General features: G+C 34.1%; 1 protein-coding gene across 1 annotated transcript; it reads right to left on the reverse strand.

The window, feature by feature from the left end:
* Positions 1-76: 76 nt before the first annotated feature.
* LOC111416289 (uncharacterized) lies at positions 77-23,585 on the reverse strand. Its single transcript, XM_023048259.2, has 7 exons — positions 23,425-23,585; positions 23,034-23,295; positions 22,722-22,975; positions 18,485-18,698; positions 17,595-18,434; positions 1,037-1,230; positions 77-967 (listed from the first exon to the last, which is right to left on the reverse strand). The coding sequence occupies exons 1-7, from the start codon at positions 23,563-23,565 to the stop codon at positions 131-133; spliced, it is 2,742 nt and encodes a 913-aa protein (XP_022904027.2). The 5' UTR covers positions 23,566-23,585; the 3' UTR covers positions 77-130.
* Between the last annotated feature and the right edge of the window lie 1,785 nt (positions 23,586-25,370).

Here is a 25,370-nt window from a genome sequence, read left to right on the forward strand (position 1 = left end):
AATTATTTTGAAATTAAAAATAAATTTTTATAAACTTTTAAATTTTCTAGAATAGAGTGAAGTTGGTTACATTAGATTTTATGATTGTAATCAATTCTTTTTATTTATTTTAATTAATAATTAATCACATTTAATAAGTTATAAAACAAAAATTTTGTCCATCCTGAGTTAAAAATTGTATATTATTATCTAATTTTTCACCATCTTGAGTTAAAAACTGTATATTATCATCATCTTCATCTAAAAGTGAATTTTTCTCAACACCTTCAACAATTCCAATTTCTTCTCCGTTTTTCTCGTGTTTTTCATTAAGTTTATCAGTATTTTCATCAACAACTTGAGCCGTTATCAACTTTCCTTCGTGCATAATTAAATTTATTGGTACCAAATTTCCATCTGACATTAAACCTTGTATACTTTGTCGCCCGTTTTCTTCCATACCCATTACTATTTTAATTTCACCTCCATTTTCGCTCGTTATACTCAAAGGATTACCATCATTATCGATAACTTGTTGTAATTGAAGCGACGTTTCCAGCGTTGTTAAACCGTCCTCAGGCGTTTCTTCGTTAATTATTTCTTGGGCGGATGTTAAAAGTGTTTTTTCTGCATCCTCAAGATTTAAATTTATGTTTGAATCAACTGCAACATTGCTTTCATCGACAACTTGTTCCATTGAATCGACGATGTGAACCACAGTTTGAGCTTCTTCGTTCGAATTTCCATCATCATATGTTAAATAAAGAATTTTTTCGCCTTCTTCTGAAGTAATTATTTTAATATTTCCCGCATTTAAATGATTTTTATCATCACGATTAAGTTTGTTGAGATGTATTTTTTTGTGTTTGGCCAGATTTGAGGAATCTGCAAATGATTTACTACAAAATTCACAAATGTATGGTTTCTCGCCCGTGTGTAAACGTTGGTGCTTTTTTAAAGCCCATTGTTCTGGAAATGCTCGCATACACTGGAATATAAGAAACATTTTAAGAAAATTGTTTTCATACATTTTTTAAGTTCTATAAGGTTTTCTTACCTGCCCACATTGGAATGGTCTCTCATCGCTGTGCCTCCTCGTATGTGATTTCCAAGTATCTTTGTTCAAAAACGTTTTCGAGCAATACTCGCATTGCCACGGTCTTTCGCCCGTGTGTCTTTTCACGTGATTTTTGTATTGAGAGGATGTCGTAAATTTTCTATCACAATGCGAACACGTAAACGGTTTTTCACCTAAAATACGTTAAACTTCAAAACTTCTATACACTTGAAATATGATATTTTAAGTTTAAATTGTAAAATATAGTGAGTCTCAAGACAATTAAAAGAACTCTCACTTATTACCACACTTGCATTGTATGTATTCATCATGTTCAGTAGGCAAGCTGAGGCCATGAGAAGATAGGTTTAATGGACCAACAGAGAGCTCTCATTAAAAGGTCTATGCTACCAGCGTTTTGGTCACTTGCAAAAGAACTGCAGGTCAGACCGAATTTGTGAACATCGAACAATAAAAGTTGCCCAAAGAAGGGTGATCGTGTTGTATGTTATTTGTAAGACTAGGAAAAAAAGGCAACACATGAAACAGGGATCGATTATGGATTCCAATATCGCCCAATTGATCACCATTTCTACACGGGTAATAAGTGTATTCGTCAGGCGCGTGTATTAATAATCCGATATCTGTAAGTATGCTCTTTAGGATATGCCCGCTAGGATTGTTGGTTCTACATCCTCAGATTTGGTTTTTACTACATATTTAGGTCTCTTATTAGCAGTAATAAACTTTCGAATAAGTACGATGAAAAAATTATTTATTAAATGATATTGGTGCTACATATGTTTCGAGAAAATATCTCGTCTTCAGGCACGACTGTATTGAAAAAACATTTATTAGTAAGCTAAACAAAAACTAATTAAAATAATTACCGTCAGAAATTTAGCAAAGAAAGTAAACTATCCAGTCTCCTGGATCTCGACAATATCATCAGCAATTAGTCACAATTATTTAAAAAAGGGGGGGAAGCTATTCAGAGCTGGAAATAAAATAAAATACACTGTTGGAAATAATTCACGAGCACACCCTATATAATCTGAACACGTGAAGATAAATCCATAATATTTGCGGAGCACAAAGATTTACTGTAGACGAGTTTATTCAGGGAGTTTCGAGTTGTTCCGTCGCAGCATTGTTGACTGAGCCGCCCTTCCAAATGGAACATTCCGTCGCTATGGAGACCGAAGTGGATGGAAAATACCGGTCGTTTTTAGTGTGGTGTGAGGGACCACATTGTTATCGTACTCTGTGCGCAATGGATGGACGATCGCGTTACTTAAGCGAGTTTGAGTGAGGACTGTTTGTGGGTATGCATATTGAGGGTGTATCGTTCTGTGAAATTGCGCGTCGTCTCGAGCGGTCCTTATCGGTAGTGCAACGGGCATGGCGAGAATGGTTTGAAGTAGGACATAGGTACCTACAGCCGCGGCCGGGACGGCCCTGCGCGTCCCCAGCACTCGAGGATCACGTTCTTGTACTCAGCGCTTTAGCGTCGTGTGTGTCCTCCTCAAGGCAACTTGGAGCTGTTTGGCCACTGGCAGGGGAAGGCGCACTCACTACGCGAACTGTACGGCGGCGTTTGGTAGATAGTGGACTGGCGCGTGCGTCGTGCGATACAGTGGATTCCAAAAACACCCGAGCACCGTAGCATACGTCACGAGTGGGTCGACGCTAGGCATTAGTAAGTTGCCGAGTAGAGGGACATTTTGTTTTCCGACGAATCAAGATTCGAATTGAGCACCGGTGATGCGTGAATTTTAGTTCGTCGGAGCCGTGATGATCGTCTACTCGATCAGTGTCTGCAAGAACGCCCTATCCACCGACAACCGAGCATTATGGTATGGGGTGCGATTACATATTGTGGACGTACACGTCTGCTGCGTGTATAGCAGACCATGACGGGTCAACGATACGTAGATGAGGTGCTACGGTCCGTTGTGCTTCCCTACGTTCGGCGGCTCCCAGGTCTGCTATACATGCACGACAAAGTACGACAGCACATTGGGCATGTTGTACAGACCTTTGTGGAAGAGCACCGTATACGAATGCTTGCATGGCTAGCTCGGATTCCGCATCTGAATCCGATCGAACATGTTTGGGACATGATTGGTCGGAGACTTCTACGTTATCCGGCTTCCTCGGCTAACATTGAGGAGCTATGGAGGCGAGTTGAGGTGGCATGGTTGGCCATCCCTCTCGCTACAATATAGCGACTTATAGACTCCATGCCACGTCGTGTGGCGATGGTACGCGAAGCTCATGGGGGATACTCTCGCTATTGATGTTTTTCCTCCCAGCAGAGTTGTGCCGTTCTCCATGTGAGAGTAAGTTACACTACTTTAGTACTACTTCTATACCAAATTTTATTGCGCTAGACACACGCGTTCAGATTATACTGGGTGTGCTCGTGAATTATTTCCAACAGTGTAATATAAATGGAGAAACACAACCAAAATGAACCAGAACAAATATGGCGTGAACTTACATGTTTCTTTGAAAATATTGTAGAGATCAAGACACTAAACAATTAAAATTCAAAAATACACTATAATAAAACTACGTTGTTCAAATAAAACTTAGAAAAACTACCAAAACAGAAATATATAGTAAAATTGCACAATAAAACACATTAAAATTAACAGCACTAGCAACTCAACGTAACGACGACCAGTTATAAAAGGAACAAACAAACAGGTTATACATTTGAAGAAATAAATTTTATAAAGTATCTATTGTTATTAAATTCTGTAATTTCTAGATGTCTAGCTCTCCAGATTTGTTTATTCTTTTTATTAGATGTATGTTGTTAATGCTAGAGTTGTGGTTTTCATCTTTTAAATGTTTACAAAATGTGGAAGAGATTCTTGATAAATGTTCTTTGGCTCTGGTTTTTAAATTACGCCCTGCTTGTCCTATATAGAATTTAGTACAACTGTCACAGGTAATCTTATAAAGTCCACATAACTCTAGATTGTCAAATTTGTGGTTGGTATTAATTAACTGTTGACCTAATTTGCTATTAGATGTGAAGGCCAAATTAATGTTTAATTTAAGTTTCTTTTTAGTTCTATTAGCGAGGGGTGAAAAGGTAAAGTAATGTAACAATTTTGATATCTGTAATGAGGGTAGATGAATCTATTAACTTGTCTATTGTAGACATTAAAATATATATTTTGCATCTCGCATATATTATAACCATTGTTGAAACCTATTTTTAGAATTTTCTTTAGTTCCAAGATATAGTCATTGGTATTTAATGGGATATTTATCAATCTATTGAAAAGAAATCTAAATGATGCATATTTGTGTTGAGTATTACTGTGTGAGCGTTTAGGGATGATAGAGTCAGTACATGTAGGTTTTCTGAAGATGTTAAACTCAAGCTTATTGGTTTGGTTGTTTTTTCTTATCTCTAAATCTAGGAAATTAATTTTCAAATTAGATTTGAGTTCTGTGGTGAAGTTTAGAGCGCATAAATTGTTAATTATGTTACTAAGTGCGTGAAATTTTGCTCTGTTACCCTTATACACAATTAGTATGTCATCGACATATCTACAGTAGAATTTAATGTCCTTATTAAACAAATCGTATTTACAGGTGAAAATTTTGGTTTCATAATGATTCACGTAGATGTCAGCCAAAATACCAGATATTGGAGACCCCATCGGGAGTCCGTCATTCATCTGAAAATATTCGTTGTTGAAAAGGAAGAAGTTTTGACTACAAACCAGCTCGAGGAGAAGGTTGGACAAAGCTTGAATATTTTCGTATTTAAGTTTCAATTCAAAGTGTTTTTCTATTAAGTATTCCTTAACGATTGATATTGTCTTTTTTATGAGAATGTTGGCGTATAGATTAGTAATATCAAAGGAAATTAGTTTTGAATTCTTAGAAAGCATCAATTTATTAGTTTTTTGTACTAGTTCGAGTGAATTTGTAATGTTGTAGCAAAATCTGTCCTTAAATATTGTAAGAAGATATTTTTGAATAATTTTAGCGACTCTGCATGTTGGGGTGTTGTTGTTACCAATGATTGGTCTAATGCTTTTATCCTCTTTATGTAATTTAATTAAACTTTTCATTGTAGGGATTAACGGGTTCATAACAGAGGTGTTGTAAGTGTTAATGTTAAATGGCTTAAGTAGTTCAGAGTTATTTTTGATGAAGTTTCTCAAAGAATGTGTCTTGATCTCTACAATATTTTCAAAGAAACATGTAAGTTCACGCCATATTTGTTCTGGTTCATTTTGGTTGTGTTTCTCCATTTATATTATTTTATTTTATTTACAGCTCTGAATAGCTTCCCCCCCTTTTTTAAATAATTGTGACTAATTACTGATGATATTGTCGAGATCCAGGAGACTGGATAGTTTACTTTCTTTGCTAAATTTCTGACGGTAATTATTTTAATTAGTTTTTGTTTAGCTTACAAATGAATGTTTTTTCAATACAGTCGTGCCTGAAGACGAGATATTTTCTCGAAACATATGTAGCACCAATATCATTTAATAAATAATTTTTTCATCGTACTTATTCGAAAGTTTATTATTGTTAATATTATTTTCACGATGAACCTGGATTATGCGTTGACTTCATCTTATTAGCAGGGTTGGTGTTGATGAATTAAATATAGCTTCAAAATCTCTTTTATTGAATTTACTATTTGGCTGCTTATATGCACATATGTATAATATCATTTTCTTTTTGTTTACGGGATGAACTGTAATTGTTATAATTTTAAGTGATTTTGTTTCGGTTATGATCAAATCCGAATGCACCAGATGGTTTTTAATGAAGATGGCAACACCACCAGCAGCTGCTGTTCTTGATTGGCGATCTTTTCGATATACAGGTCCCGTATCTTCCGGATCAAAGCATTGTACGGTTGAAGAATACAGTATTCTGAAGCGATTTAACTAATAATTTTTTTTCGGAATGTTTATAATAACCGCACGGGAACTGTTTAAAGTCGTCCAATAGCAGATCGTAAATCAGACCGAGGCAATCGGTCCCACTCGTCCCACTCTCGGCCGGTGCGCCGCGCCGTACATAACTCGTTTCTCACGTGTACTCATCAATAGATTCGACACGGAAAGAGAAATAAACTTTTTCCGTGAATCGCCACTCTTTACGACTTAGATAAATCGTAAAAAGTGGCGTCTTGAGTTTATTGCTTGAAAGTAACCGCTATGTGGTCAACTGTCAGAAAATAGTAACTCTGTATCGCATAAATGCAGAATGGAATTTGAGGCAATTAGCCCAATTTCTGGGGAAGATGTCGGAAGCATTTCTAGACAAACTAACATCAACATTACTAATTAGCGAAGATGTAGCACATAAGGTAGACGAATAAAAACGTTACCACCGGTTAATGAAAATTTTAGAAACGAAAATTACAGAAGAAAAGTACTTAAAAGTGTACATACCCACATGGAAGTAAACTCAATTCACAGAACAATTGAAAGGAATTTGTGATGAAATCAAGACATTTGTGTCCCTACTAATTACACATGAATCAGCAAGAGAAAACCCGTCGCCATACAATGTCTTTGCATTTATAAATACAATATGGGGCTTTATTTAAGTATTTGTCCAGATATTTGTGCACTTCAGTACCTCCCTAAACGAAGTATTCAGTATAAACAACTGAAATTAACAGACGTCTTGACAGATTTACCAAGACGTTTATTAGTTTCGGACGCCAATTAAAAATAATGTATAAAATAGTGTTAATAAGTATCAAAAACTGATTTATAGAAAAGCTTGATGAAGTGTGGTGGCGCGCCATCTTGTTGGAATAACTGCCGTTGAAATTGAGTAGGGTCAACATTTTTGGAAAATCTGGCCGTTATGGATGGAATGATGTCGTTTTGAAAAAATCTTTTGAAAAAAAGATCCTAGGACAGTATCCCGTACTATTTCGCTGCACACATTGACCTTTTGTGGATATTGGGTGTGCGACTTTCTTACCCAATATGGATTTTGGGTAGCCCAATACCGACAATTTTCTCTATTTGCTTGTCCCCAATTTGTTTTTTACAAAGCCTTCGTTGTCGTTGCAAATTTGTTGTAACAACTACGACTCATTGCTCGTGAATGAGGTTTACTTTATAGGAATGATATTTTGCGGTTTTTAAAATTCTGTGAACCAATGATTTACTAATGTCCAAATTCGACACAATACCCCTTACAGTAACATGAGGGTTTTCTTATCCAGCCAAAACAACGTTTTGTTGAACCTTCCCTGAAATATTTAGTACAAAAAAAAGTAGAAAGAAGTTTGAATATAAAAAGTGGAATAAGAGCTGGTAATCCTTCAGAAGTAATCCTTAACCGTTTGAGTCCCAGGAAGTCCCGGGAAAACCACTGTCGAACAGGTAGGTCGCGGTGATGAGACGTACCGTTTCCTTCAGTAATAATAATAATTCAAAGTAACTGTTTGGTACAACAATTGCAGTGAAAAAGTAATTGGACCTTATTATTTTAAGGACGCCAACGGCACCACACTAATCGTAAATGGTGAATGCTGCTGACGGGTTAAACGAGTTTTTGGAGATTTTGAAACAGCAAGTTCCGGGCGGTATGATCGCAGGCCAGATCGCCAGATCCTAAAAACTTTCCGTGAAAACATGTCCTAATTTTTATTTATAACAAAATGGCACCCAATTCACATTATGACATTATTTCGCACCACCTACGTATAGCTCTGGGAAAATGTATAAATGCGCCAGTAGTGGGTTTGGTGGTAGCGATGGTTGTCTAGAGTCTAGAGAGTGACACCCGTTGACCCTAAACAATGTTTTTGGGATTCTGTCACAGCATACCGTTGTTTATATCAGCGTTTATTCGGCAGCTATACGGCATCTTGATATGCTTTCTTAAAGTGTTCTGGTGCCTTTATTAATTATTCCCCAGATAGAGCCGCTAATAATCCACGAGTAGGACCGCGAGTATTTTTCGGTTTAGATTAAATAAGCTCTGGTTAATATAGCAATTCTAAAGATTAAAGGAACCCTGAAATCGAATTATACTACCCATAAATTGATATCGAAATCTTATTTCGCGGACAGCTGCGTGGCTAGCACCCCTTGACGCAATGACGTAAGGTTGCACCACTTATTGGACCCCAACCACCAAGTCTTGATTTGAATAGTCTGTAACGTTTCGTTTTACCTCGAATGTTCAGTAGTATGATCATGAAGCTCTTTGATGCAACTAGTCGGCCTTTATGATCGGTTCTTGACTGGAGTAGTAGTAATTGCGTATAGATTAAAAATCCGCCGATGAGAATCGCTTATTCTAATAACCGGACACATGTTCTGTATGGAATTTACACTCTTGTTATTATGGTCTTATCCATAATAAGACCCGTTGTCAGTTTTTAGGGCAAATCGTCGATTATTCCTCTGCCCTATAAAGCGTACGAATGTGTACGTGATTTAATATTATCAATAGCGCAGAGGATTATTACAAAGATAGCCAAAGCAGCTATTGGTGGTTCGGATGAATGAAAATGATTTTCCAGTTTGTGATACACACTGTAATGTCATCTACGTAAACAATAGCAAAATGGCTTAAGAAACGTGAGGAGTACATTTTTTAACCCAAATAACATAAATAATAATATTTCAACAAGGGTTGTAAAGGCCATAGGTAATGTGGAATCATAAAGATTTGCCAGTATCCCGACTTAATATCTAGCGATAACAAAATATATTTTGTTATCGCTAGATATTAAGTTAATGAATGCTACTATAGTAGCATTCATTAACGACAATGATGTCGTCAAAATGGACTAAGGCGAATCAATATAGGTAACGGAGCAAGACTTGTCATCCTCCATTTAACATGGTGAGCGTGTTCCTCAACCCGAACATCTTCACACCATGGTTTGCTATTATCGAGTCTGTAGTTTGTCCTATAGTTGCATGAGAAACTAACAAGTCCATGGTAACTTGAGGGGTTAGGTTAAACATCAACACTATGAAGAAAAGTGAAAGGTGGAATTTCTATTGTGTTGTAAATAGCTTCAAACTAGTTCAGGTTTCTGAATTCCATCCGTTAGCTGTTTTAAATGACAATATTTAAATGAATACAAACGTTCGATATTGTGGAAATAATAACAATTCTAATAAATATTGATATTTGTGCAATGTTGTGTACACAAAACAAGTAAATAAAAGCCTGGTTAGGTATAGTGTTAGTTCTAGTTTTAGTTGATTCGCAAATATCTGAGCTTATGATGTAAATGGGTTAAGTTGCATGGATTTAATACAAAAAAGTAAATAAGAAAATTCGATTAATAAATTTTGAGTTTAATAACTTGTAAGTAACGTTGAGGATGCTTTGTTGAGGATATTCTCCCTGTATGTATTCCGAATATGTAATATATAAATAAATAAACGTCATCTTTTGCCTGGTGATCTCTTCTATTGGCAATTACGGACTCACAATCCGCCACATGTGATTGTGTAAGCGTTTGTACTGGAAGGTTAAATATCGGCAGGTAAAATTGTAAAAAATACATAAAACTACGAAATGATGTACAATTGTAAAATTGAAAAGAATAAATCAATTTCTCAATAAATGATGATGTAAATTGTTAAGTATCTAGATTGTTGAAAGAGCTGATAATGAATGATATTATTAAATCATAAATTATTGCTGTTTTCTTCATTATACTTGTAGTTAGCAGCCTATGATGCCATAAAAAGAAATAATTTGAAAGTAATAAATTTTGTACTTTTACTGGTTAATAGTATATTATTCAACAAGCGTATAATGGCGGCTGTTACCCACGAAGATGAAATTGCAACAAATTACGAAGATGTTGTAATCTGAGTGGGTAACACCCATTATACGCAAGTTGAATACTATACTTTATCTACAACTATTTAATTTTGAAAAAAAAATCAAAAAAAGGAAAAAAATAAACTTGAAGTTGATTGCGGAAGGACAGACAGGGAAGAGGCTACCGCAATCAAAACGCCACCACCACGCACACTATTATCGGGGACGTTCGGGCGATCACGTCTGAAAACACTGTAACAAGAGGGAAAGCCTTCGGCAGAGTGAATACCTTGGTGAAGCCAGGTTTCAGTTAAACAAATCACGTCTATGTCTGTATTTAAAAGGCAGTTATGCATATCGACCAGCTTAGTGCGAAGACCTCGCACGTTTTGGTAGTAACACGAAAGAGGAGCCATTGAACATTAACAAGTAACTTATAATGAAAGAGATAAGACAAGTGACAAATGAAAGCTTAACAAATTAAAGCTTATCAATGTCACCTGCGGATCTTATTAAGATGGGGCGTGAGTCATCCCCCTTCCTCACAAATATTTTGCAGTCACGAATCCATACATATTTGTACTTCTTCTCCCTGGCCATCTTCTTGGTTCTCCCAAAGAGGATTTTATTCGCTTGGGTAAGATGCTCATTGATAAAAAGTTTATCCGAAATCCCATCAATGGAGCCGATCGTCTCCGCAACTTGGCGGCAGCAAGAAGCTGATCGCGAACAATGCGGCTACAAAAACGAACCACAATTGCTTTCGGGTCCGAGTTGGAAGCTCTGCCGGGACCTTGAGGAACCCGATGAATCGCATCGACTTCGGAAGGTGAGATGGAGACATCCAAGGATTCGCCAATTGAAGAGAGAACCTTCACCAGATCCTCGTTGTTCTTCTGAGGAATACCTTGTATTTCGAGGTTGCTGCGCCTGGAATATTGTTCCAATTCTGAAACACGACTAGTTAAATCAACGACCTCTCTTTTTAGCGTGACGTTTTCAGCAGTGATTTTTTCAACAAGTTTGAATTGATTATGAAGCCTGCCTATAACACCCTCGAACTCCGATACTTTGTTGCTGCAGAACTGTACAGATTCCACTAAATCCGCATATCTGCTGTTCAGTGTCTTCAAATCAGAGCGAATTTCCCTGACCGCATCCAGGACAGATTCCAGAGTAGCGGCAGGTAAGGAGGGTACAGGAGGAGCAGCAGGAGGCGGACAGAAAAGAGACGATCTGCGTCTGGATTCGGGTGATCGACAGACTTTACATCTCCACGACGCGCCAGGTACGCTAAGCGCGGCAACGGACCCCTTGGGGATGTCCGTGCACTTGCTGTGAAACCATGCGCTGCAAGACTCGCACTGCACGCCGCCCGCATTTCGCCCGACTTTTTGGCCACACCCACCGCACGGGCTAGACGACATCGCACAACCAGTTTCAAGATCGGGAAATGAATAATGTCAAAACCACGTAAAGAATATCAAACACTGAGTTAAAATATGAAGAAAATTAAGTACACTTTATTAAAGCAAATCTGCCAGAATGGTTCGGTTATGTATTTCTTTAACAATTTCAGCACATCAGAAAGAATTAAATCACGCTTTACAATAATTAAACACGGAACGAAAATGAAAACGCGGAGACACGTTTACACAAAGACGTCCTAAGGACGAATGATATAATGGCTTCATTATTCAACACTTTGTCAGTCATGGGTAATGTGTGTCATTACCCGTCAAAAATCAATTGTATAACGAATAGATAATTCAATAGTTGTAGATAAAATTATTTATTCATTAGAAGCTGACATGTTTCGATCTATTCGATCATCTTCAAAGCTGCAGTCTATTTATTAACTTAAAGTTAACATTTCAAAAAATTTTTTTTAACGAATACAAGTTAAAAATTTGGCCAAGAGTTTTTAACTTGTATTCGTCGTAGTTTTAAAGTGTTTTCTGTACAAATGGTATAAAAAAAAATGTTTTGAAATGTTAACTTTAAGTTAATAAATAGACTGCAGCTTTGAAGATGATCGAATAGATCGAAACATGTCAGCTTGTAATGAATAAATAGTTTTTAACCAGTAAAAGTACAAAATTTATTACTTTCAAATTATTTAGTCACTGCCCAGTAAACAAGAAACATCTGTGAAACATTTCAATTTTTAACGTACAGTGAATTAAATGAAACATCTTAGAACTACGTTTCATAAACGTGACAGATACGATTTTTACGAAACGTATCTAAAGATATGTATCAAATTCATTTCAGTAGGTATATTTATAAAATATCATTAAAATATGTAGCAGAAACTTCTTATTTGAAACATTTCTTTACAAATGTGTCTGAAACATGTCTGGAATATCTTCATCGCGGTGACGCGGTCAGCGTCTTGTTCTATTGTGTTTTGTTGAAGTGCGGGAAGTTTGCCCCCCATTTTGTGATTTTTAAATGCTTTATTGTTCTAGATTGTTCTAGAGTTGTTCTACATTGTTCCAAAGCGGCAAATCGAAAAAATAAAAACTGCGCGAGAAATCCGAAAAAACGGGTTTTTTGACTAGCCCCCCATTTTTGGAAAAATCAAATTTTCTTTGTTGTTCTAGTTATTGTTCTAGAAAATTAAAATTATGGGATACAGCATTACGAAGTTATAACTAAAAATAGGTTTGGCCGCCGAAATGTCTAGTTGATTGCTGTGACCATAGTTTTTCTATTATCAATTCCATATTACAAATATATACTTATTATAGCTAACGCAATCTGGAACAGCTATTATTTTCACTAGAACAACCCTCTAAAGGGCACTTTACTCTTTGAAAATTAAAGTTTTTAGAAGTTTCAGTCAGTAATTCTTGTGTCAGCGGTTTTATATTACGCAATAACAATTAAAAAACATAGAACAATCTAAAATAACTCAAACTATGTCGATTCAAATTATTCTAGATGTGTTTTACGTTTAACACGGACATTAATTTTGCAAAATGACATATTTTTTGTTGCTCTAAATTGTTCTTGTTGTTTCAGGTACTTAAAATGCTTATTTAATCACTGACCATCTAATTTCCTAAAAATTACCTTTCCCTTTAAACTTATAATAATAAAACATACGTTGCGATTTAAAGTGTATTTTATTTTGTAAAACTAAGTAATAAATGAATAAATAAACTAAACTAACAAAAGTAGGTTAGGCTGCCAAAATGTCTAGTTGATTGCTGTGACCATAGTTTTTCTATTTTCAGTTCCATATTACAAATATATACTTATTATACCTAAGCAATCTGGAACAGCTAATATTTTCACTAGAACAACTCTATAAAGAACACTAATTCTTTCATAAGTTCATAAGTAAGTTTCATTAATATCTATTTCAATAAAAAATATATTCTTCAAAATACTTGCGGATTCGACAGTATATTTCATAATTTAGCATTTGCCCGTACACACCATTCATTTAGAAATCATGTTGAGAATGTTTGCACAGATTGCTTTAGTTTCCTAAAATTATTTTTAAAAACCGGTTCTAGTAAAGCAACATACATATATAAAAAAGAGCTGAACTATTAACAAGAATAAATTATTTTGGAAGCCAAAATATTGCTGGCGTGATAATAGTGAATGCTATTTCAAATATTGCGTTTCTTTGCACACAACTATTTAAAGAAGAATTTAGTTATTATAGGACTAAAAACTGCAATAATTGTTTAAACGTTACATTCCATAAAAACATAATTTTACCAATTGACATTGACATCGTAACAATACTTGGCTATGCACAGCTAAAGCAAGTAATAGAAAACTACATGTAAATTCTAAGCAACAATTGCAAAAAAATGTGGTCTGTTTATAGAAACAACGATTGGAGAGAACAATAAAACAAAATTGAGTGATTACGCACGCAATTTGTAAGTCCACAACAAATTCTATATCCCCGCAGGTATCATCAGTTACGAAGGTACTCAATCTTTGAATGATGTAGGACACTACCCGGCATTTGTGCCCAATAATGCCAGTTGGATATTATTTAATGACTTACGAAAAAAAACCGTACAAGTTGAAGAAGCTACTGAAATAAATGCACAAATGTACATATATGTTTATAAATGAGCAAAGTGATGTAACCGTATTATTCCATGATATTAGTTATTTGATATTTGATATAATACACTTTAAATAGCATCTTATGTTTTACTATTATAAGTTTAAAGAGGAAGGTGAAACTTGTGATTTTTAGAAAATTAGAATGGTCAAATTATTCTATATTTTTTTAGTTTTTTAAAAGTATTATTATATTAAAGGTTGGGTTTACTGATTCAACAAAACCTGTAATATACTAAAACCTGTATAATAACAGCTGTTCTGAATTGTTTTAATTGTTGTAAGTACTAATTTTTAATATGAAACTTTAAAAGAATTAAAGCCGCAGTGATTAAATAAACATTTTAAGTACCTAGAACAACAAGAACAATTTAGAGCAACAAAAAGTATGTGATTTTGCAAAATTAATGTCCGTGGTAAACGTAAAACACATCTAGAACAATTTGAATCGGCAAGGTTTGAGTTATTTTACATTGTTCTATGTTTTTTAATTCTTATTGTGTAATATAAAACCGCTGACACAAGAATTACTGACTGAAACTTCCAAAAACTTTAATTTTCAAAGAGTAAAGTGCCCTTTAGAGAGTTGTTCTAGTGAAAATAATAGCTGTTCCAGATTGCGTTAGCTATAATAAGTATATATTTGTAATATGGAATTGATAATAGAAAAACTATGGTCACAGCAATTAACTAGACATTTCGGCGGCCAAACATATTTTTAGTTATAACTTCGTAATGCTGTATCCCATAATTTTGATTTTCTAGAACAATAACTAGAAAAACTAGAATAACCCAGAACAACGAAGAAAATTTGATTTTTCCAAAAATGAGGGGCTAGTCAAAAAGCCTGTTTTTGCGGTTTTCTCGCGGAGTTTTTATTTTTTCGATTTGCCGCTTTGGAACAATGTAGAACAACAATAAAAAAATTAAAAATCAAAAAATGGGGAGCTAACTTCCCGTACTCGTTTTGTTCTGTTCTTAGTTCGAATCGTATAAAGAATTTTACGTTTTCCGTAGGTCAAATCATAACCTATAAAGTTAGATCGCGATTCCCGCTAAATTTATCAATCATATAAAATTATATAGTTTTACGTTTGTGTGATGTGAGATAAGATGGAAAGAAAAATGTTAAAGCTGAATATCTCTAGGAGACATTTTCATAGATTGGTAAACGTATTTACATTTCATAAATAATTCAAAACCGCTAATGAAACATTTTACCCAGTAAACAAGAAACATCTGTGAAACATTTCAATTTTAACGTACAGTGAATTAAATGAAACATTTTACAAGTACGTTTCATATACGTGACAGAAACGATTGTTACGAAACGTATCTAAAGATATGTATCAAATACATCTCATCGTCAGTAGGAATATTTATGAAATATCATTAAAATATGTAGCAGAAACGTTTCATTTGAAACATTTCTCTACAAATGTGTCTGAAACATGTCTGAATATCTTCATCAGCGCCTGTGAACGTATGCGCATGTTCCAGGACTCGGTGACTCATCAGCGTCTTGTCACGACTTGTTCTATTGTGTGTTTTGTGCTGTTCAATTCTGTTCTCAGTTCCTTCGGATCGTTTTCTATATATCTGTTCTGTGGCTCGAATATTGGTTTAGAATGGCGCAGGCAAGTTTCTTTATATATCACCACTAGATTTAGTTATTTTTAAATTTATCTAAAAACATTCTTGTTTAAAATGGTGACTTAAATCTTGTGATTGAATTTAACCGAAGAATATTATATTGACACAAAGTTATTCCTTAACCAACGCGATGTATTCGCTGCGACGGCGATTGTTACTCTTGATAATGTTGTCGCCAAGTCGACACAGCGGCAAATGAACATGCACAAACGTGCCCAAACCGACTTTTTCAACTGTCAGGTGACAACGACAAAAACAGTGGTTATTTAAATTTTAGTTAAATTTCTTAGTCTTGAACAATCATAAAAAGATGATGAAAGAGATCCCCAGCTTCTTCAGACTACAAGTAAAGAAGACCTATTTATTTTGTAAAAGTCTTATTGTTATAAGTGAGACCACATATTGTAAAATTCTTTTTATCAAGAAAAATAAACAATTCCAAGACTGTACACATCGTTTGTGGTACATTACTTGTTTTATTGTATTATCTGACATGTAAATTGTCATGTAACTGTTTTTGTAAGTTATTTTGTAATACTGATAGTTTCTCTTTACAAAAAGAATTTTACAACATGTGATATCTCCAATAACTAAGATAAAAAAAAATGTTATATTATTATAATTATTATTATTAAATAATATATTATACCTATAATACTTTTTACTTGTAGTCTGAAGAAGCTGGGGATCTCTGGCGAAACATCACAAATATATGTGTTTTAATTGAAACAAAGTTTCGTTTGAGAAAAAAAAATTCTGTAGGTTATTCATATATAAACAGAAGTAAAAATAATTAAAAATACCACTAATATGATCTAAATTTAACTTTATATTTAAATGACCTACATAAATTATTGGAATGTTTATGTATTTGTTTACAAATAAGAATTTTATTTTAGTTACCGTTTTAATATATTTTGTATACATATTTACTAAATATATTTAATGCATACCTACTCTTATACTTACTTTATATGTCTTAATCAATGAGAAAACAGAATAGTAGAAATTATTGATTGATAATTCTGAAATTTGGTACAGTAGGCGGTAAGTAACAAGTATCGTACTTCTATTATTATTTTTCCTACCTTAAGGTATGATTTTGTTGCAGCGTCCACCGTCTGCGTCCTGGGTGGTATGCTCAGAAATGCTTCCTCAGCATATGCATATCTTTTGAGGAAGCATGTATGAGCATCTTGTCCAGGATGCAGACGCTACACGTCAACGAAATTATATCTTTACATACATATGTACATCCCTGAAACGTCAACGAAACCTTTCAGAAATTATTTTTAAATGTTTATGATACATACTATTAATGTAATGTAAACGTAAACAAAACATTACAGAAATAATTCAAAACCATTAATGAAACATTTTAGTAGTGTACCGCAATTGTCAGCTGTATGTTGCAGAAACGTTTCAATAGAAACGTTTCAATAAAACATAAAAAGGGTCGGGCATTAGCAGTTTCAGACACGTTTCATCTATGTTTCAGAAATATGTCGAAGAAACGTTTCATGTTTCAATAATATGTATCAGAAATGTTTCTGAAACACAAATTTGTTTACTGGGTTAGTAATGTAGGTACCGTTATTGTCACCTGTATGTTGCAAAAACGTTTCAATGAAACATTAAAAGGGCCGGACATTAGCAGTTTCAGACACGTTTCAACTATGTTTCAGAAGTATGTCGAAGAAACATTTCATGTTTCAATAATATGTATCAGAAATGCTTGTGAAACGCAAATTTGTTTACTGGGTGGTTACAATGGATCCAACAAATAATTTCTTTCAATAAAAAGAAATGGAGAAAATATTGACCAACATAGCAAAATTACAAAGAAATTGCGAATATCAGTAAGAGCTTTATATAAAAGACTACATAGATAATTTGTGAATGTGAATCGGTCATTTTCACACAAGGTTTAATAAGTTAGTAATTTTAATTAACTTCTTTTTCTTTAGGTGTTTTTTTTTATTAAATTCTTAATTCTCACCTGTATGAATCCGTTTGTGTTCGGCTAAATTTCCTTTTTGCGAAAACGTCTTTTGACACACATCGCATTCGTAAGGCTTCGAACCATTATGCCATCTCATATGTAACGTTAACGATGTTTTATGGGCGAACGTTTGACTGCAAACGTTACAAAAATATTTTCTCTCACCGGTATGCGTTGGCATATGATTCAACAGATTCGCGCGTGTTTTAAAACTTGCCGAACAGTACTTGCAGTCGTGTGGTCTCACATTCGAATGAACCAATTGATGTCGTAGCAACAGCTGTTTGTGTTTAAACGTTTTCTTGCATTTTGAACAGACGAATCTCCTTCCGTTATTATGTTCCGCTTCTCGGTGGTAAACCAAACTGCTTGGATGATTAAATATTTTCGTACAATTTTCGCACGGATAGATCTTTTCGGTATGTTGTTGGAGATGGCATTTAAAACTAGATAAATATGGAAACGTTTTATCGCATTTCTCGCATTTGTAAGGTTTTTGGTTTTCGTGAATTGCTTTAAAATGTACTTCATGGTTTTGTTTACACGAAAAAGTCTTATTACAAATTTTACAAATAATTTTTTTTCCATCGTTTTTGTCGTCCCCAGCTTCATCTGATATATCATTCGATTCTAATTTAATAATACTAAACCCGGAATGTCCGGTTTCTTTGTGATGACTGTCGATTTCTAAGCGTGTTTCAACCTGATAATTACAATCGTCCGCAGCGCACATGTAATTTTCATTCTTATGAAATGATTTGTGAACCTCTAATCGACTCGGATGGGAAAATATTCGACCACAAATGTCGCACTGGTAACGTTTACGTTTTCTTGAAACTAAAAAAAAATTGTTGTCAAATTAGATTTTATTTATTTTAAGTTCTTACCAAAACTATTTTTCGGCCTTAATTTAATTTTATTCGTTGTTTTATTTCTTACAACTAGCTCACCCAAATCCTCACCATCTTTATCTTCCATGTGCCCAATAATTTCATTAATTCCTTTATCACTTTCTACTTCAATTAACTCTGCTTCCGTTTCAGAAAAAGAATCTTCATCTATTACCCCTTCCTCTTTAAAAATTCGATCCATTTCTTTACCCTTAATACCAAGAAAAAAAAATTCTTATTAGAGACTTTGTATCTTTATCAAGATATAAAAGGAACGATTAACAAGATATGAAAGGATCAATATCCAAAACTGACGGTTTCGTATTAATGTCAACATGCTACTGTATCTTTACCAAAATATACAAAAAACGATATCGCCTAAAATCACCGAGGTTGCTTGCGGGCGAGGCGTTAGAATTCTCCAAAGTTGATGATTTCATGTTGATATATCAAACGCAGCGCATCGCCCGTAAGTAGAGATGAAAGAGAAGAATATTCTCGAAAATATTCCCCACTAGCAAATTCTCCGAGGTAATTTTCTCATCGTGCATGGTGTTCGGGAAATTATTTTCAACAAATTTATTTTGAGATGACGATGAAATGGTTGTGGATGACACATCAACATCAAAATCGGAAGTTAATAGACCCTCATCGAGTTCCACACTCGATAGTTTTATTGATGTTTCATCAAAAGTTGAACAACATAAGCTAGATCAACTATTAGCTAAGGCTGTTTATGCTACTGATTTTCAATTTGCCATTGTTGAAAATAATCACTTGCAATCAAACATTTGAGACCATCTTTCAAAATGCCTTCACGTTATTTATTGTCAACTAAATTGTTGGACTCCGGTATGAAAAAGTTGATGCAGACATTAAAATGAAAAATGGAGAAGCGAATACTCTTAGCTTACAGTGTGATGGTTGGAGCAACCAAAGAAACGAATCCATACTTAACTCTATTATTATTACACCAAACCCGGGGTTTTATAAAACTGTCCCTACAAATATTTGTCGACAAACCGCAGAATATATTGCTGAAAAATCGATGAAATTTTGTGAGAAGTTGGTACTGAAAAATTCTTTGCTATAGTAACCGACAATGCCAACGCAATGGTTAAAGCAAGAAATATTTTCATGGAAAATATAAACATATTTCTGTTTATGGATTCAATTTGTTAGGAAGATGTTAAGGCTGTCATCAAAGAAACTAACGATTCTCACATTTCATTGACTACGTTAAAGAAATGCAGACTGAAAGAAATTACACGAAAGCAGCCATTCCCATAAAATTATATGTGAAAACACGATGACGATAAGTAAAAAAATGTTTAGTTAAGAGAAAACTTTCTCTTCTTCTCCTGATCCTTATGTCCCTTTGGTTCCTGGCTAATTCCTTTATATTTGAGGAGAGTCTTCCCTCTCTTCTTCCCAACTTCTACTATTCTTTCCTTACACTTCTTAATAGGTATTCCCCTCATTTTCTTATCTTTATTCTTTGCTTCAAATACCTTTTTTACTATTGTGTTATGTTCCATTCTAAATATGTGGGCATACCAGTTTTGTTGCTTTCTCTCTATTTTGTTGATTATCTCTTGATATATACTCCCAGTTTATTTCGTCATTCCTTATATCGTCCATTAATATTATAAATAAAAGGGGCTTAGGCTATCGCCTTGTTTTATTCCCTTGCTCATTTCAAAAGTCTTTGATGTTTCTCCCTTCATTTGTGCGGCGCCCTTGACTATTTTGTACAGGTTTTCAATTATTTTTGTTAGTTTTTGTGGTCCCATTAGTTGTTTTAGACACTTCCATATAATACTACGGTTAATCGTGTCAAAAGCTGCTTTAAGCTTCAAGAATATTAGGTATAATTCATTGCTCATCTCTATTCTCCTTTCAATGATATTTTGGATTATGTGTATGTTATCGTTCATTTATTTGTTTGCTCTCTATGCTGCTTATTCATTTTCTAGTTTATTTTCACTACTCTTCTTAACCTTTTTTCTATTATGTTTGTGTATAATTTGTAACTTGTAGATGATGGCTCTGTAATTTTCACAGTTCGAGTAGCTTCCTTGTTTATGTATTGGTCAGATGATATTGTCTTCCCAATCATTCAGGATTGTTTTCGACTCTTTTATTCCCAAATATTTTATCATCTCCGGATCCATCTTGTCTTTGCTGCAAGCTTTGTCTGTTTTTATCTTCATCATTGCTTCTCCTAATTCTTCCATTGTTATCTCTTCAGTTGCTATGTCTGTAGTGTTTTCCCTTATCTCACCTTCTCTTCCCTCCTCCATTGCTTGTGTCAGTTTTCCATCCCCGAACCTTTCTACATAAAAATCCGCCAATATGTCCAGAATTTCCCTTGTAGTCGTCTTTATCTCGTTGTTTTTATCTTTGACGGCTTTTATTTGTTTCATTTGAAACTTTTTTTTCACTTCCCTTACCATATTCTTTGCTACATCTCCATTCGTTCTATAGTTTGCTCTATCCTCTTTCGAATTCGTTCTTATGTATTTCTTCCATGACTCTTTCTTCTTCTTGATTGCCTGTTGGACCTCTTCATTCCACCAGTGTGTTCTCTTTGTCTGATCATTATATTTTCTCATTCCACACACCTCCATAGCATTATTTCGCATTATCTCTTTAAAAATTCTCCACCTTCCCTTCAGTATTAAATTCTCTGTTTGTTCTAGTTTTTGAAATTCGTTGTTTGTTTTTTCTTGGTATTTTAGTCTTTCTTCTTCCTGCCTTAGTTTATGGACGTTTATTTTCGTGTAGGTTTTCATCTCTTCTCTTTCGATTTCTATATTATTAATAGTTGCCATGACTAGTCTGTGGTTGATTCCCATTTCTGCTTCTGACTCCTGAAAAGTATAGACTCTAATTGTTTGATAATTGTATGCTTCCCCTTCCTTTCTTTTCCGCTTCACCAATTCCCATTATTTGTACCCCAACCGCAACTCCTCCACTATTTCCCTTTCCTTTCCTGTTAAAGTTGCAATATTCGACGTCCCCATCTTTATAAATTTTCTATTTTCTTCGTGCTTTTTCTTACGTTTATTCATATTCCTGCCATTTCCATCCTCAGCAAAGTCTCCTCTTCTTTCTACACTTAGTTTTTTGAATTTGTAGGATGTTTCTTTTTTTCCTTTTCTATATATTTTCCATATTCATCCTTTACAATTATTTTGTTGTATTGTAAATGAACTTTCACTCCTTTCCTCTTGAGTTCCCATAGTTCAGTCATCAAATCATACACTCTCTCTGAATTTTCTTAGAGTAGTCCTCATCTATCCATATGGTTGTTCCTTTCAACTGTTTAGTGATTTTTAGGATATCCATGCTTCTGCCTTCCTTTGTTAGTTTTACTAATATTGGCCTATTGTTGTTTTCTTTATATGCTCTATTCACCTTGTGATATCAATATCATCATTCTCTCGCTTTTCGAAACTTTCGAATCTCTCTTCTTTAATTTCCTTTCATTTTTATATTGTACCTCTTTCCAGCATATCTATACGTTTCTTCTGTTCCACAATCTTCCCAAAGAAAGCAAATGGCAATAAATCCAATCCACCTTACTGCAAATATTTCTAGATCCAAATTTTAATGGAGATCATCTGCATAGAGAAGAACAAATGCAAGGAACAGAGTTTATGGACAATACGGCTTCTGTAACAAATCCAGATGAGTCTGCAGAGGTAATGGCATCGATCTAAAGAAGGATTATTTGGAAAACTGTATGTTTTAAAATCCGTGCAAAAACTGCATCCTGTTGTATGGTGGAAGCGGACTCGTTGTGGGTCGACATTAAGTAAACTAACGGTCAAGCTTTATACATACTGCGAAAAGACATCGGCTTACAGCTGAATGAGTGAGCTGGTAAAATAACTTTCATTGGTCATAATTTAAAATTATTTATTAGATTCTGCCACCAATGTGGAGGTTAATGAAGACCTTTCTGATATTGAAGTGATTGAATGCAGTGATTTGGAAACTTTACTAGAGCTGTCTGAAAATTCAAACTAATAATTATTTAATTTTTCTTAGAATAATACTTGTTTTTGTTGTTTTCTTCAAAGAATAAATTATTTTTTTACGCCAAATATATTCTAAATATCACAAATAAGTCCTCCTTGGCGGTTTGAGGGTAAATGTCTTGTTATAAGCCGAAAGAACATAAACAAAAGATTAATCAATTTATTATTAATAAAATATTGTTAGTTACTTGTAAAGCTTCTTGAAATCGTGTTGGTACTTTAATCCGTCTTTTCCTTCTTCCATCTCCATCCTCATCAAGTTCTTCATCAATTTCTTCAACATTTTCTAATTCCGTTGTTTTTGTTGTAGAATTTTCTTTATCATCCGTAGATTCAGAGTTCTGTTTTGGTGGTCGTCCCCTTTTACGTTTCGGTTTCTCTAATCCTTCCACTTTTAATGACAATTCATGGTCGTTAGGAAAAAGTGGACCTTCTGAAACAACTAAAAAACGAAATAGATTACTGTAAGATACAATCAATTACCTATATTAATTAATTACTTTGTATCAAAATTTTTTCCCCGTCAGCATCTTCTTGAATGCTATAAGCACCAACGGTAGAACTAGGACTAACTAATTTTAAAGCATTTTCTAACTGTAACCTCTGTTTTTCTTGTCTTTTTATAGTTTCTTGTTGCTTTGAAAGCAATTCCCTGAGTTTTAGTTGCCCTTCTATAATTAAATCGAAGAATAACTTGGTTGCTTCTAGTTGTATGTTGCAACCAGGACAAATTACTTTTGGATATTTTCCATCCTCGCACACCTAACAAGCAATTAAAATGAATTTCAAAATGCTACATATCCCGCTATTTATATTTTTAACCAATGAAAACCTTTTCAATAGGAAATCAAGTTGTTTACTGCATAGATATTAATGCTGTTAAAAACCTACCTTAAGCGGTAAATACCTGTTGATTAATTCGCTTAAATTTTGTTTGTTTTCTTCGCCGGTAAAGAGTTCGTTTGTATTTTGATTCTCTTCGCCGCATAAACGACAAAATGAAGAATCGCAAAGCAGTGATGTAACCTCCATTTTAGTAATCAGCTGTCATTCCGAACGTCAAAATCGATTTATGAAAATATTGCAAAGCTAGGCAACACACATTACTTTACAATCAAAATTTCTTTATAATTTACTAAGGAAAAGAAATAAATTATTTCTTTTGATTAATATTAATGTTAGCTTAATAAAATAAATATTTGTGTATATAATGAAAATATCTAAAAGTACAATTGGCAATATGGGTATGCCACCCAAATAACAATTGATAATTTATTCAAATTTGAAATTAAAAGATATTTGAATAATTTTGTAATAAAAAGAGTTAAGCAAAAACAAATTATGCCAGTATGAATAAAATGAATCGCAATTAATTTACTGCAGAATTTAATAAAACAATATCTGATTATTAACACCTCCAAATTAATTGATGATTATAGTATATTATTCAACAAGCGTATAATGGCGGCTGTTATCCACGAAGATAAAGTTGCAAGTTGTATTGGCGACTGATGAAGCAATATTTATACATAACGGCATAAATAACTGTCATAATACTCATATCTGGGCTGTCGAAAATCCACATGCTGCTCGTCGTAACCATTTTCTGGTCAATGGACAACTTATTGGCCCCTTTGTGTTGTTAAATCGATTGACTGGAAATGGCTATCTCTTTTTGCAAAACAATTTGACAGAACTGTTGGAAGAAGTTCCTTTGAATGTGCGTCGACAAATGTGGTTTCTTCAAGATACCCAACAAACATCTCTACGCAGGGCAAGAAAGGCTCGAAAGAGTCGAGAGGTATGATTACCTGGGTGCGAATGCCAATTGCTCTGTAGACTACTGTTCGGAAATAAAGTTGCGCATTGAGAAAGCCTATGCATCCTTTATGAAAATCAAGAAGCTGCTCTGTAGTCGGATGCTCAAATGTGTATTATGAGCGGAAATTGTAAGCTTTTGAGATGTGGGTCTACCGTAGAATGCTGACAATATCATGGATATTACATATCAAAAACAAAAAAAACCCCATGTATATTAAGACTATTCATCTTAATTTTTCATGTATTATCTACTCTAGAAGTCCGTCAGCGGTTTTTTGAATCAACCTGTATACACGAGCTATTTATTAGTTTAACTTAAAAAAAACTAAAAGACAACAGAAAATATTCAACAATATACAAAAGGTAAATAGAAAGAAATAGAAAATAAAACAGAAACAGATTTAGCTTAAATTTTTTTTGTCAATAAATCACAAACATCTCACTTAAATTATCAAAAAGAATATGTATGAAGAACTTATACATTAAAGAACTTCATTTCACTTCCACTGAAGTTATAAGTGCAAATTTAAATGCTAGTGCTTCACTGAGGTTATTTCTGCGGATCCTTTGCTCAAACATATAGATTTCCTTCAATACAGAAAAAACATGATTTTTTGAAATAACCATAGCCATTTTTTCTTTACTAACTTACCAGCTTCACTGTTTATGCCATTAATTAAGTCCTGAGCTCATATCACTATTTCAACCTGTGTAGAGAGCAGAAGCCCAGTTGTTTCCAATATTTTTATTGATGCGCTAAGGAAGCCATAAAGTAATGCAATGAAAATCAAGTCTGATTTTATTGTATTATCATTTAGTAAGTCATTTGAAATTTTGATTGACGCAGCGTCCTCTTCATCTAATGCATCAAACACATTCCCAATTATTTCGAAGTTAGTGACATAGTAGTTTGCCGCTTCAATCCATGTTCCGCAACAAGTAGTTACTGGTTGTCGAAAAAGAGCAAAACAAGGCACTTCTTCGTAAAAAATTGCTACTCTTGACGGCGCTTTAAA

The sequence above is a fragment of the Onthophagus taurus genome, chromosome 6 (genome assembly GCF_036711975.1).
Source record: "Onthophagus taurus isolate NC chromosome 6, IU_Otau_3.0, whole genome shotgun sequence".
In the NCBI taxonomy this organism is placed as follows: Eukaryota; Metazoa; Arthropoda; class Insecta; order Coleoptera; family Scarabaeidae; genus Onthophagus; species Onthophagus taurus.